Raw genomic sequence first — 14,324 nt, forward strand, 5'->3', positions numbered from 1 at the left:
GGTGTAAGTATTAGAACAGGATGCTCCTGCTTGGCGCATTGCAATATTGCAATTGTGGAGAATTGTTCCTGCCCTCAAAAGCTTGGTTGCTGTTTGCTAGAACTTTGTCAGCAGTCTAAGATTTTAACTACGAAGATACGACCTCGTAGTTGCATCACCGAGCAGTACACAGGCACAAAGAATACCTTAACTTCGGCTACCATTTGTTGTGTCAGAAACTATCAGTCTGATGTAACATCTTCAACGAGGCGGCTCCAATAACCACGCAAACTACGAAGTACAAACAGTCTTGAGCAATGATGAGTTGAGATCTGACGCTACTTTCTAACTGAGGATACACGTCCTTCGCCGTGTCATAATCCTGGCCTGCATCAAATACGCTCGGTTCTGACCTCTTAGCGCCCCCGACTCCACATCAACCAATCTCCAGTGGCGACCGCATTTTACCCCCGAGACGAGGTGGCGATAATGGGATATTGACAACCACAACAAAAGAACAAAAGGGGGTTTAAGGAACAAAAAAACACTAATATCATTTGCACTTGTCTGCATATTGATGGGGAGGACCCTTGCAGTGGGGGGTCCTACCACGACGACACTGATCTTGAAGGACACGCCTGCACGCCTTGCACGTAAGACCCTGGACCTGGCAGCTGGCCGAGGCGTGTTTGACTTGTCGCGCATCAAGCAGGGTATAACCGACACTTTTTTCTACGAGGTAGGATCGTTACGCCACATGTGACAAATTGGCGGTGGGATCTGGATGCACAGGTACATCTGACAAGATTGGCTATCACATCTAAGGAAGCGCTTCGTGAAGCAAATTATTTTGGTCGCATTTTTGTCGAATTAAGCCTTGCGACAAATGGAGATGGAAAGTTGACCAGTCACCAACTCCAGGGAAACACGAGGCTCGTTGTCATTGCAAGAGGTGGGGCCTTTTGGATTCCCCTGCAAGATCTGAGGCTTAATAGTTGGGGATGAAACCCCCCGATGGTCTCCCGCCTCCCCAAACACAGACAGTCGTTGCGGCAAAATCTCCACAGTTATAGTGGCGGTCCAGACCCTGTCAGGGGGTTTCCTCCCAAGGCGGGAAAACGGCAATATTAGGCGTACGGCCGTTGTAGATAGTTCGTAGACAGACTTTCAAGCCCTTCCTCCAGCTATCTTCGTAGTAGTAATGGGTAGTATAATGGCAGCAATTATCCTGGCCGAAGCGCTACCTCGAACAGCTGGGATCGTTGGACCCACTTGTCCTGTGTCCTTCCAGACACCTTCCAGACAGAACGACGATTTTGCCCAAGGGCCATTGCCATTGTCTTGTTTCAACAGGCCCGTTCACCTTCCTTTTGTCAGGGCAACTCCGACCCACTCGTCGCGAGTTTCTTCGTATCGAGTATCGTCTCCAGTAAGACCTCCGCGGGGCTTACCAAAAGTACGACCCTTTTTCATCCAATGCATTGTGCTGCTGTTGCAAGTAACGGAAGTGGCTCCGCTCCCCCCTTTTGCCCCAAACCATTTGCCGGCAAAGCCTGGCTTCATAGTTTTGTTCATACGGAGATCTTCCAGTGTAGATCAGCGGCAACCTTGGAGGCCATGACGGTCCGAATGAACTGCTTCATGTCCACGGACTTGACGTAGGCTAGTGTGGACTCTCCCTCGTCAACCGACATTTCGTCTGGTGATTGGAGGCAGACTTTCTGCGCGGCCCTGACTACCTCGTCCCATTCGTCGAGGGAGAATTGACCCTCGCTCTCGGCGAGAAGGAGGTCGCCTTCGGACGTGAACCCCAGGACATGCACAGATCTTGCATGGGCAATCTGGACCGCCGTCGGATCAACGATGACTTTCCCGTCGTTGGAGTCCCCAGGGACGATCAGTAAGGCGGCAGTTGCTATCCCCTTTAGCGGGACTGCTCCAGAGAGTAGAGCTAAGATGGCGGCATGTAATAATGCTGGGATGGCGGGAAGATTCTGCGACGCATTGCTTTGTCAGTTCCCCCCTTGGTAGAAGATTATGATGGGTGCGGGAGACTAAGATGAACGTACAATGTTATACCGCATGGCCTTTCCGTTCTCATACTCATTCTCAGGCACTTCCATCACCTGGAGGGCAACTTGAATAAGGCATCTTGGGAAGTTCCGGATAGGAATTAGCTGCCGAAGGGCAGACTGTAGAATAGACTCAAGATGACGCTCTCTCGTACCTACACATACAGACAACAGGCGTCACCGCCCGTCCAACTCAATAAGCCTCAGTCCTAATTTGCAAAGTGTCTATTCCTTCTGTGGGGATATGAGAGAGACAGGGAAAAGGGGATTGATATCTAACCTCCAACACCAGCTGCAGGTCGCACGATAACATCTACCAGAGCTTCGAATGCGTATTCCTCACGCTTCAGAGTTTCAACAGGACCATTGGCAGCCGCCACCACCTTGTATCCAGCGTAGGAAAAGATGACAGATCCATCTGCATTTGGCAGAGGAGCTATTTCCGCCGCAGGCGCATTTGTTGGGGCCATTGTGAGGCTGAAGTGAAGGGTGAGTGAGTAGGTGATTGAGTAAGGCTTCAACGATCTCGAAAAATTAAATTCTAGTGAGCTTCGCGCTCGGCTGCTGGTGCAAAAATTCGGTGCTTGAGAGCGGGGCGACTGCAGCAGATCGCGGGGTAAATAAAGTCATAAATTCTAGGGAGGAGTATTCAATTTCAGCGCCAACCCTTCTGTAAGTAGCAGGGACTACCGCTAAAAAAAGGTACCTTGACACTGTCGATCGCCACTGAATAATGTTGAACCTTTTGTGCTTCTCAGCTTGTGCAGCCTTACTCAGCCTTAGGAGCTACCAATGTGACCGACATCATAATGGTTCGATTTCAGGGTCTCCGAGACGCAACGTAGCTCTTCCCGCCAACATCATCGAACCATCACACCCCCCCTTATCTTATCCCCGCACAAAGAAGCAAGCAACAACATGCCGGATACCGACGTGAAGCCAAATAACCCGACGCAGGGGGCCCCTTCGACGTCGTCTTTAAAAGACCGACTCCCCAAGCTCGAACCTCGAAGGCGTCCCAACGACCGCACGAATCCCACCCCTCGCCCAGAGACGCCGGAGCTGCCACCGCCTCCCGACACAAACTCACTCACTTTCCAGATCCCGTCGAGACGTATCCTTTCGAAGAAGGACCACGAACTATTCCTTTCGTCGCCGACGTACAAGCTTATCCTAGCATGGGTGTTTGGCCTTTCGGAGGCGGTCACGGACACGCCGTGTTCCGCGGTGAAGGATGATGAGGGCCTAAGCAAGGAGGTCAAGACGATCTTAGAGATACTCGACGATGCGGCGCGACTAGTAGAACAGGCACCACCGAGTGACGAGGGAGGATCCCGATTCGGCAACAAGGTGTTCCGCACCTTCCTCGACCTCGCCAAAGCGAAGCTCCCCGAATGGCACAAGAAGCTAGGGATCGAGTCCGACGCCGCCATTGCGGAAGTATCAACCTACCTGCAGCATTCCTTCGGTAACTGGTCTCGCATCGATTACGGCTCGGGACACGAATTGAACTTTATGATATGGCTTCTCTGCCTTTACAAGCTCCGGATTATCACGAAGGATGATTTCAAGCCGCTCGTCCTCCGAGTGTTCAACAAATATCTCGAACTTATGCGCACAATCCAGTCGACATATTACCTCGAACCTGCGGGCTCTCACGGCGTTTGGGGCCTCGACGACTACCAGTTCTTGCCTTTCTTGTTCGGCGCTTCGCAACTACTGCACCACCCGTACATAACTCCACGATCTATACACCAGGACCTTACGCTGGAGGAGTTTGGACACGATTATCTATACCTAGGCCAGGTCTCGTTTGTCAACAGCACAAAGACGGTGAAAGGGCTACGGTGGCATAGCCCCATGTTGGACGATATCTCGGCGTCAAAGTCATGGGTTAAGGTGGAGGGCGGAATGCGAAGGATGTTTGTCGCAGAAGTCCTCGGGAAGCTCCCTGTGATGCAGCACTTCTTGTTCGGGTCGCTAGTCCCGGCAGTTGAAGGGATGAGCACGGAGGATGAGATCGAGGCTAGCGAGGAGGCGGAGAAGGATCATCATGGTCACCCCCATGCTCACGACCATAGCCATGACGGATGGAGTGATCCATGTGGCATCAAGGTGCCTAGCAGTATTGCGGCGGCACAGGAAATGAGGAAGAAGGGTGTACAGACATTACGCAGGATACCGTTTGACTAAATAAACCTTGTTTTATTTGCCAGTAATAAGGATGAAAAAAAAAGTTGATAGTACAAGACATGAACCACATGGTATATGTAGACTAGACCACCTAACCACCCACTTTGTTTCCGGTTTCCAAGACACCAAGCATCTTACAACTTAGCGCTCGCGCCGGAGCCAACAACCTTGATGAGCGCCCTGCCGTTGCTCAAGCAGACCTTACCACCCTCAATCTGAGTCTCGAACCTGATCTCCTCCCAGTCACCGTCAACCTTGGTGCCCGTCCTCCAGGCGCGAGTGACGAGCTTATCGCCAGGCCTCACGGGGCTAGCGAAACGGGCCTGATATTCCCTAATGTTGGCGGGGTTGCTACCGCCAAAGACCTTGAGGAGCTCGTGTGCGGTACTGTTCCACGAGTAAAGACCGTGAAGAATAACGCCTCCGAAGCCCATCTTCTTACCGGGCTCGGGGGTGGCGTGGAGGGGGTTATAGTCGCCATTGAGGCGGTAGAGGAGAGCGGAACCCAAGTTCGTCTGGTGCTCAACAACGGCATCAGGCTTCCTGTCCTTAGGAGGCGGGAAGTTCTCCGAGGCCGGGCCCTTGGGACCGCCCCAGCCGCCCTGGCCGATGTAGAAAGCGCTGCCGACGACGCGGTTATAGACCTCGCCCGACTGGGCGTCGACGAGGTCGGACTGTACGTCGACGACGGTTCCGGGCTTGCCCTTGTCGTAGACGCCGAGGACCTTGGAGCGGATCTCGAAGCGGCGGCCCTCGGAGGAGGTGGGGAGGGGCTTGAGGAAGGTCATGCGGCGCTGGCCGTCGACGGCGCGGGATGGGTCGAATTTGGGGACGCCGGGGATGGGGGTGGCTTTTTGGGAGGCGTAGAAGTCGATGACTTCTTGGGTGGCGCCCTTGAACGCTGTATTGTTAATGTATGTGTTAGTGACTAGGTAGCCTTTTTTTTTTTTTTTTTTTTTTTTTTTTTTAACTCATAGCAACGGATCTTTGCTGGGGTTTGGCGATTGACGTACGGAGGATGATGGGATAGGTAGGGAAGACGGCGAAGTTGGGATGGAGCTCCTGTGGATCACATGTTAGCACCAACGGAGCTATCTTATACTCGACGAATACGACGAGCTCGCGATGCAAGGCAAGAGTTCGAGGAGGGGGCAGGAAAACGCACATAGAGGAAGTGAAGCTCCTCGGGGGTCACGCCGATGGAGTTGGCGAAGAGGAGAGCATCACGCTGGAGCCAGGTGACCTGCTGGGGAGGGTACTCGAAGCCCACGCCGGGACCGGACATTTTGTTTTTGTGGTTTTCGGGGTTTGGGGGAAAGAGTATTTCGGGAGGTTCTAGGTTCGTCTGTTCACACGAGATTCACGAGGTCGAGAGTAACAGTATATTCTTCACCTTGTTCTGGGTATGGGAATTGTATTTATAGAATGGGAGGAGGAGGATTGCGAAATCCCCAAGCTTTCAGGGTGATGTGAGCTGCCGGTGCAGGATGCCAAGATGCCGAGGTTCGAGGGCGGAAATGGATTCCACCACGGAGGGGTCAATCTTGGAGCGTGCCGTTTTTGGCTGGTGGTCGGGTGCCATTTTCGGCACCCTCCACACCTCCACAAACGCGCACTGTTGGTTAGTCCAAGTAAACTGCACGGCGGAGTCCACGCAGATATCAATTGATCGATCTCGGACGCGCTACAAGTCTTCCTACAGTACGTTTTTTTTGCCTACTTCGTACACCCAAGGCTGCGCCGTCTTCGTGCCAAGGCGCCGAAGTACGCGCCCTCATCTAAGATATTATCCGGGCCTTCTCGGCCGCAGCTCTGCTCTTCTCGGCCCCGAAAGGTCCCACAGGAAGGGTAGCTATGCTAACAAATTCATCTCAGTCAGAGACAGGTTGAGGAAACTATCTGCCGCGATGGGGCGGGAGCTGCGAGAAGTGATGATAGTGGAGGATTTCTTCATCGATTTGGTGGATATGAATGAAGGGAAGTAAAGAGTCGGGGGGGATCCCTTTTGAGCATGTTTCATGCGTCTGTCGAGATGAAGAAGACTCGCGCTTTGCGGCCGTATGTTATATCCGTCGAGCCACGACCAGAATCTGACCTCTCGACTACGGTCAGCCTCCGCCACCAATCGACCAGTATTAGGAGTGTCGCCCTGGCGAGGAACTGTTTGTAGCGGAGCCGACTGCAACGTATAGGTCTATAGGGCATATGAGAAGCATATTGTCAAAGGAAAATTTCAAACTTCAGACACCAGCTCCGATATCATAACATTCTAGAGATGGGGTCTCGGATCGGTCCGAGGAGTTGGATTGGACATCTGAGGGATGTTGGATGAACAAGAGCGTGGCGATTCGGACGAGGATGATATCTCTGTTGAAGTTCCACAAGCTTCAAATGGAGCTTAGTTTTCAGGGACCATCGATTGCAGTGGATTGTGGAGGCGGGGTTGGTGGCGGGAATGGAATTTGATGGCTAGAGCTGGTAATATTCAGTATTCTTAGAATTGAGGATGGGTCTCCGGCAATTGGGCAAGGCAACGGCACGTCTGGTTTTGGAGTGTGATACTTCGTCATGCTCGAGCACTTTGTATTATTATATTAAATTGAAGGGTTTTTGGGGGGGTTGTCTTCTAAACGAAGTGTGGACATCGTTCGTTGATCAAATTGGCAGAAAGTTATCAATTGCAATCGGCATTCAAGTAAAATGGGAGGTGGCCGCAGTGACAGTGTACCAAGTCCACCACCACGTCTGTGGACTGGCACACCCAGGTAACTGCGAGTCATTGAGGCCTAATTCTTTCAAATGTTCAATTTTTGTACTTGGTCATTCTGCGATGGAAGCGACTGTCCGGTCTCCATCCCCAGCTTGGCAGCCAAGCTAGCTTGAGGGTGTTCGAAAGCAGATAGGGTCAATCATCAATGCGGAGAAGCACGTGGGGTCTCCAGCATTGCAGTGATCAAGAGTGTGATATGCCGCAGTTGTAGGGGGAGAGGACAGACTGGGTTAGCGTAAATGGTTACTGGGCAGTGTGCAGTCAGTCAGCACTGAGCATAAGACTATGAAGCGTGATCAATGCTGCCAAGCCTAGTGACGAGAAGACGGTGAGCTGCAGATGCTCTCACCTCCATTCCAGCCAGCGGCAAGCTCCCCTGAGGCAGGAAGTGCACAATACTCACCACTCAATTCAAGGTTTCTCTCAATCGCTGTCGGAAACTTCCGATAGCTTGTTGAGGAGTTCCCCGGACTGAGCTGACCTTATCGCCTATCACGGAGCTGGCCAGAATCGGCTTCGAGCGGGACTTACATCAATGTCTGAGCCCTCCCCCCAAGCTTTCCGCCCGCAATCTCTCGCCACGACCTCTCTCCTTACTCCCTTTCGCCAATTCGTCTCCAATTCCTTCTCGCGAACTTAGAGAAGCGACCAAACTCCCTATCGAGCTCAGGACAACGTGAAAAGTGTAAATATGGAACAGATCAACATTCTCAACGCTTCCGACTCTGCCGTAGTCGCCAACGCCTGCCAGACCTACGGCATCAGCACCAAAGAGTTCACCGAGCTTCGCTCGCTGTCTTCCGCGGCAAAGGGGAAGGCGTACTGCCCCTACAGCCAGTTCCGAGTCGGCGCGACGGTCCTCGTCGATACCAGGGAGAATGAATCCGCAGAGGGGCCGTCGGCTTCGGGCGGTACCGTATCCGAGTATGTCAGCGGCGCCAACGTCGAGAACGCATCGTACCCCGTCGGCACCTGCGCTGAGAGAGTGGCTTTTGGCACTGCTGTAGTGGCGGGCATGAGGAAGTTTAGAGCGGTCGCCGTAGCCACAGATGTCTCGCCGCCTTCGAGCCCCTGCGGCATGTGCAGGCAGTTGTAAGTCTGTCCCATGCCGTAGAGCTTCGGTCTGCGGTAGCTCATGCGTGGGTATGACAGAAGCCCGCCGTTGCTAACCATTTTTTTTTTTAACAAACACGTTAGTATGCGCGAGTTTTGCGATCTCACCACGCCGATTTTCATGTTCGATAAGGACGGAAACTTTGTTGTGATGAGGATGGGAGAGGTAAGTTAGGCAGTTTGGGGGGAGCGGAGCGGAGCAGAGAAGATTTCAAACCAAGGCATTGAGCCTTCCTCCTCCGATTGCTATTTACTAACGTCCTGGCATCCGGCCACTTACAGCTCCTTCCTATGTCGTTTGGACCTGATTCTCTCCCGCTTCCAGCGGAGCTTCTAGCAGCGAGAAGATCCGAAAACAACTAAGCCCCGAGGATCTCAAACGAACCTGCCGCTCGACCGAGATGCAGACAGAGCTGGGCAGCGAGTCGAATAGCCCCTTCATGTGGAAAGACGAGATGAGACGGGGAAATAGAATCTGGCTGGCGCGCTTACTGGTTAGCAGGGAACAGAACACGACTTGCCCAGCGCCACCGGAGAGACTGAAGCGGTCCAATCTGAGAAGGGGGGAGGCAAAGTCTCGGTTGATGCGTGACACTAAAGCAAACAAATGTCTCCCTGGACATCAACGCTGCGGTGCTTGGCATGGCACAGAGTTGTATTTTTTTGAGCTCTATGTTTGGGACAGTGTTCGTATTAAGCTTGCACCTGCCGAACACATGGCGACGGTATTACTGGCAATGGCGAAGGTGATGGCAGGAACCGTCCGAGAATGACGAGCCGCATATCCCACGGTGTGCATGGAGGCGGGACTTCTTCTCTCCATCGAAGTACTTGAGAGCTAGGGGATCCTCTGGCCAGGTAAATCTCCGATTAGCGCGCATCACGGGTTTAGAGTTGGAGCGTTGGATCATTCTGGAGAGACGCCTAATCTGGGGAACCTTGTTTGTTTGCTTTTGCTGTCACCTCACACACCCTTGCCTCAGCAGGAATTTGACAGATCATCACAATCAAGCGAAGGCATGCGCTCTGTACAGCATTGGAATCGATTGATGTTGCTTCCAGGAGTTGTATGAAGTATAGTTGCATTTTATGCTCCTCCCAAAGCTGCAGGTCTGAATTACAACTCGTGCTGTCTTAGTTCGTGACGACCTCCATCGCTTAGTGCCACCCGATACAGAAGCGGGTCGCCTCCTCGTACGAACACAGAACACATCCCAACATCCGCTGAAGAATGCAAAAAGGAAAAGGAAAGAAAAAAGAGATGTGGAAAAAGAAAAGCGGCAAAAAAGAAAAACATACAACACCAGGGATTCGCTGGTCGTCACCGACCCAACTACTAGTCTGGCGCTTCGCAGCTTGTGTACAGGGGAGCGGACGGGACCCTCAATGATCTGCGAGCTATGGTCGTATGTGCTAGGAGTATGCTCTAAACTGGATTATGTCCTTTGGCGTGTCATTTCTAGGCGTTCCGTATTCGCCAAGTTGAGCCTTCGGTGTCTGCAGAGAAAAGGGCAGAGAAGTATTTTCTCAGCTTATCCCTTTATACCAATCCATATATTAACATGCGCCTTACCCCGACCACCTAGATTGGGGGGAGCAGGAGTTGAACATAGGTCTAGGGTTTAGACGGTTCCCTTTGAAGCAGACTCGTTGACAGCGCATTCATCAACACTGACATATAAGTCGACCATGGACCTGGCCAGTAACGCGTCTCTGCTAGAAGTTCTTGGGAGCTTATATCGTACGAAATGTTTTTTGTGTATTAAGATCAATAAGGTACTGAGGTAGCTAGTTTTACGCACCGCGGGAATTAACAGAAGTGCCGGGCAGGTTGTCCCGCGCGAAAAAGCTGTGTTTCTGCTTCCGTCCGACCTTGACCCACGTTCCGAACTGCATTGAAACCCATGAAGTGGCTATTAACGAGGTGAATCTCAAGAAGACGAGCGGTACACTGCTCGCTGAACCGGGATCCTACTTTGTATCAGACGAAATCATGGCTGAAAAGATGATTTGGCATCGAGCGATCACGGTGGGGTTTTGTTTGACTTCTTTGATCAATTCATTGATCTCAATGCATGGGAAGGTGTTAGTGTTAAGGACACTCGCTTGAAAATCTCCCGAGCCAACCCAAAGATCACATCACACGACTTCGTAACTTGGAAAGGGATCGCTCCAGTATACCGTCACCGGTCTCTGAAATAGAACGAACAAGTTTCCTTTCGTTTCGTGTTTTGCTCTCAGAGGGAAAAGAACAGTCGAGGCTCATTGCCACCGGGAAGTGTCATTGCGCTGGCTGTACCATGCCCTCACTTCGCCTGTTGGGCAGACCTCGCCTCTGATCCTTGCCCGGCACTCGATACAACATCCGCACCAATCACGGAAGCAGGAAGTCGGACCGACCTCCACGCTTACTCGAGGTTCCCGAGTGTTGCCTTTCTACGTAGAATCCCACGGGAAACCAGCAAATCCGCACTTCAACCCGTACTTCAAGGTTGCCCGACATACGAAGATTGCACATCAATTGATGAGAGCATCTGGCACGGCTTTCCTTGCACGGCTAGGCATGCATCCTCAACGTGCCATTGATCCGCTTGATATCGACTGATGCAAGCGGACCGGTGCCGTACCAGTAGATTCCGTGACTACGCCAAAGCGACAGGGTCGTACTCCTGTATCCTAACGTAGCAGGCACTGGAGGTCAGCAGAAAAATAAACACCTACACACCCACAGAGAAAGCTTCCGATGCCTACCTGCGGTAGTTGGAGATGAGGGGGGTGCAAATAAGTAAAGTAGCACTTTAAGGTTGCGAATTGTGCCCAGCCAGCCGCGCCTATGACGGTTCTTCCTGATGATTCTTCAATCTTGCCGTGGAACGAATTCGGGAAGGAAAGCGTTATAATATGGATAGAAATATATAGTACAATAGAAAGAGCGGGAGCGGCCAAATTATAGAAGAAGAGATCAATGTATAATGTAACTCACCTTTTCCTTTTGTTCTGATTGAACGACTAAAGCTCCGATGACACGATTTGCACCGCACGGAAGAGGTGCATGTGGAGACAATGGAGAGCCAAGAGTGGAGAGACGCAACCGATGGACATTCCCCAAACCCCGGACGGAGGCGGAGGCGGAGGCGAAGATGGGGATGGAGTCTAATCCCAAGTACAGAAGGGGCAAGGTGTAATGCGGGGGGGAATCGGCTTTCAATCTTCTCAGTAGCACCAGTCACCACAGAAAGACACGGACTCCCGCGCCCTAGACTAGCTAGAGCACTGACCTGACTCCTTGGCGTCGGTGGAGATTCGTTCCTCCAACCTCCCTCATCTGCTCGTGCTAGGGCTAGCTTTTAAGGATAAGAACATAAAAATACCGTGGTGAGCAACACTGCATCGAGTGACTGGAGGGGCGTGTATTGGGAACATCCATCCACCCAATTCCCGGTCCATTCGCCTGTGTGAACCCAAAAGGTCCCATGCGATTCCCTGCTACAGTCGACCCGACATTCGAGATGTAACCAACCTGCCTCTCCTCCTCCGCTCGTCGATATTGACCTACATATTACTGTTGCTTTGGAACCCGTGCCACGGGTCCTGCAGATATTGGGGAATATATAGCTCTGGTTCCCCCCTCCGAATAGATGGATCACAGCTACGTCTGCAGGGTCCCTTCGTCTCCATCGCATCCAACTCTTGATTAAGCTTCTGGGATAGCCTCCTTGAAAGTCTAGATTCAAGAAGCTACTCCAATTCATCATGGCGAAGCTACCAAAGATCAGTGAGTAACTTCCGAGCTCTCTTCGTCCGTCATCCCATTCCAATAAGCTACCCAGAAGCTAACCTGGCCCTCGTCACTGCTCTTAGCAAACACCTACTTTGTGGCCATGGTGGCCACCGTAGGTGGCATGCTGTTCGGCTTCGATATCTCGTCCATGTCGGCCATTGTCATTACCCAGCAATATGTCGACTACTTCGACAACCCCCATGGCATCATCCAGGGTGCCATTGGCTCTTCTCTTGCTGCCGGTTCCGTTGTTGGTAGCTTGATGGCCGGTCCCATCTCTGATAAATGGGGACGTCGTGATAGGTGCGTGTCTTCCCTTGCAGGTTCTGCTCGTTCCCCGGGCCTGGAATTTGGTCCTGCCCACTTGGGACGCGCATATCTCGGGATCCCTCCCCCAATGGCCTGATCCCAGAGGGTCCTTGGCTTTCAAGTCTCCTACACGTTCTCTTCGGTGTGCCCAGGAAGCAATACTGACCCGAGACTCCGCGAATACAGTATTATGTTTGCTTGTCTCTGGTGGTTAATCGGAACGGCCGTCCAAGTCTCCACTAATGGCTTCGGTTCCCTCATCGCCGGCCGCATCCTCAACGGTGTCTGCGTCGGCATCACCTCCTCTCAAGTCCCCGTCTACCTCGCCGAGATCGCCAAGCGCGTAAGCTCTCTCCCACCCCCGCTTTCCATCCAACTCTTCCACAATTCCCACATACTTACCCCACATACCTCTCCTCTAGGAACGCCGTGGCCGTATCATCATCATCCAGCAGCTCGCCATCGAATGGGGTATTCTCATCATGTACTTCATCGGCTATGGCTGCTCCTTCATCAAAGGCACCGCCTCCTTCCGCACCGCCTGGGGCACCCAATTCATCCCTTGCGTCTTCCTCATGCTCGGACTCCCCTTCCTCCCGAGATCCCCCCGCTGGCTCGCCAAGGTCGGCCGCGAGGACGAGGCCATCCAGACCCTAGCTGACATCCAGGCCGGCGGAGACCGCGAAGACCCCCTCGTCATCGCCGAGTGGCAGGAGATCTCTACCGTGCTGTCCGTTGAACGCGAGTCGCAAAAGGGGTGGAGGAAGTTCTTTCTCAAGGGCATGTGGAAGCGTACAATGGCCGGCGTGAGCGTGCAGATGTGGCAGCAATTGTCTGGTGCAAATGTCATCGTTTACTATATTGGTAAGTATTCTCCTCGTTTTTTGGCTTCATTTTGATCTAAAAAAATAGCCGCATTTCGTTGACTTTGAAGAAAAACGCGGATTGGGTTGGGGGGTGGGTTGTCTGCGCGGGCGTGGGAAATTATGAGAGAACTTATGAGCTGACAGTTGATACTTGTGTGTGTAGTATACGTTTTCCAGATGGCAAATCTCACGGGAAACATTAACTTGATCTCATCGGGTATCCAATACGCTGTATTCATCGTGTAAGTCCAAGCAGGTGCCCCGAACGCTCCGCTCTCGAGAACGGGCTCGCTAACCCCTAGCCCTACCGCCAGCTTCACGACCATCATGTTCTTCTTCATAGACAGCTCCGGCCGCCGCGGTCTCCTCATCTACGGCGCCCTCGGCATGTCCGTCTGCCACTTCGTAGTCGGCGCCATGCTCGGCGCCTACGGAGTTGACGTCCCCGAAGGCGTAGGCGGCAACGCCAACGTAGTCATCCGCGTGACTGGCTCGCCCGCGCACACCGTCATTGCCTTCAGCTACCTGCTCATCATCGTGTACGCTCTGACCCTGGCTCCCGTGGCCTGGATCTACGCCGCCGAGGTGTGGTCCCTCGAGACACGCGCCACCGGCATGGCGATGGCCGCCACGGCCAACTGGCTCTTCAACTTCGCCCTGGGACTCTTCACGCCCCCGGCCTTCTTGAACATCAAGTACAAGACTTTTATCATCTTTGGCGTTCTTTGCATCGGTGCTGCTGTGCAGGCTTTCCTTACCTATCCGGAAACGTGCGGGAAGACGATTGAGGAGGTCGAGGAGATGTTTGCGGAGGGCGGGCCTTGGGCTTGGCAGACTAGGAAGGGTGAGTCGAGGCTTGATGCGGAGATCCAGGCTGTTATTGAGAAGAAGAAGGCGACGGAGAAGGAGAAGGCGGTTGAGGTGGAGAATAGGGAGGAGGCTGTTTGAGGTGTGTCTGTTTGAGAGCCTATATGCAGAGCGGAGGTAAAACGGGTTCTTATGAGTGTGGCTAGAGAGATGACCTAAGGAAGACGTAAATATTTCTCTTATATATACCCGAGGAAGTTTTTTTGAATAATAAAGGGCGATGTGTCCTTCATATTAGTCCGTGCAAAGAAAAGCTAAATCGGAGGGTTGTCTCCTGACTTTGGAGAACAAGCCATGGCTTCGAGCCCTTGTAAAAGTCCGGTGTAAGTCGAATGGGCTCCCCGGTCGTAAACGGTTGCGGATGAAATCGATCG

General features: G+C 52.6%; 4 protein-coding genes and 1 pseudogene across 4 annotated transcripts; 3 read left to right on the forward strand and 2 right to left on the reverse strand.

Annotated features, from left to right (window-relative positions):
- Positions 1-1,550: 1,550 nt before the first annotated feature.
- On the reverse strand, positions 1,551-2,521 carry SAPIO_CDS3099 (uncharacterized protein; the record flags this gene model as incomplete). The annotated part of the gene is made up of 3 exons (XM_016785967.1): positions 1,551-1,973; positions 2,049-2,105; positions 2,369-2,521. 3 exons carry the CDS (start codon positions 2,519-2,521, stop codon positions 1,551-1,553), a joined length of 633 nt encoding a protein of 210 aa, XP_016643973.1.
- Positions 2,522-2,969: 448 nt separating this feature from the next.
- Positions 2,970-4,244, forward strand: SAPIO_CDS3100 (annotated as a pseudogene; the record flags this gene model as incomplete).
- Positions 4,245-4,378: 134 nt separating this feature from the next.
- On the reverse strand, positions 4,379-5,529 carry SAPIO_CDS3101 (Peroxisomal multifunctional enzyme; the record flags this gene model as incomplete). The annotated part of the gene is made up of 3 exons (XM_016785968.1): positions 4,379-5,145; positions 5,258-5,306; positions 5,410-5,529. The coding sequence occupies 3 exons, from the start codon at positions 5,527-5,529 to the stop codon at positions 4,379-4,381; spliced, it is 936 nt and encodes a 311-aa protein (XP_016643974.1).
- Positions 5,530-7,705: 2,176 nt separating this feature from the next.
- Positions 7,706-8,464, forward strand: SAPIO_CDS3102 (uncharacterized protein; the record flags this gene model as incomplete). Its single annotated transcript, XM_016785969.1, has 3 exons — positions 7,706-8,106; positions 8,212-8,293; positions 8,453-8,464. 3 exons carry the CDS (start codon positions 7,706-7,708, stop codon positions 8,462-8,464), a joined length of 495 nt encoding a protein of 164 aa, XP_016643975.1.
- A 3,416-nt stretch (positions 8,465-11,880) lies between these two features.
- Positions 11,881-14,031, forward strand: SAPIO_CDS3103 (uncharacterized protein; the record flags this gene model as incomplete). The annotated part of the gene is made up of 6 exons (XM_016785970.1): positions 11,881-11,902; positions 11,989-12,211; positions 12,404-12,560; positions 12,640-13,081; positions 13,247-13,325; positions 13,398-14,031. 6 exons carry the CDS (start codon positions 11,881-11,883, stop codon positions 14,029-14,031), a joined length of 1,557 nt encoding a protein of 518 aa, XP_016643976.1.
- Between the last annotated feature and the right edge of the window lie 293 nt (positions 14,032-14,324).

The sequence above is a fragment of the Scedosporium apiospermum genome (assembly GCF_000732125.1).
Source record: "Scedosporium apiospermum strain IHEM 14462 chromosome Unknown SEQ_SAPIO_0088, whole genome shotgun sequence".
Lineage (NCBI taxonomy): Eukaryota > Fungi > Ascomycota > Sordariomycetes > Microascales > Microascaceae > Scedosporium > Scedosporium apiospermum.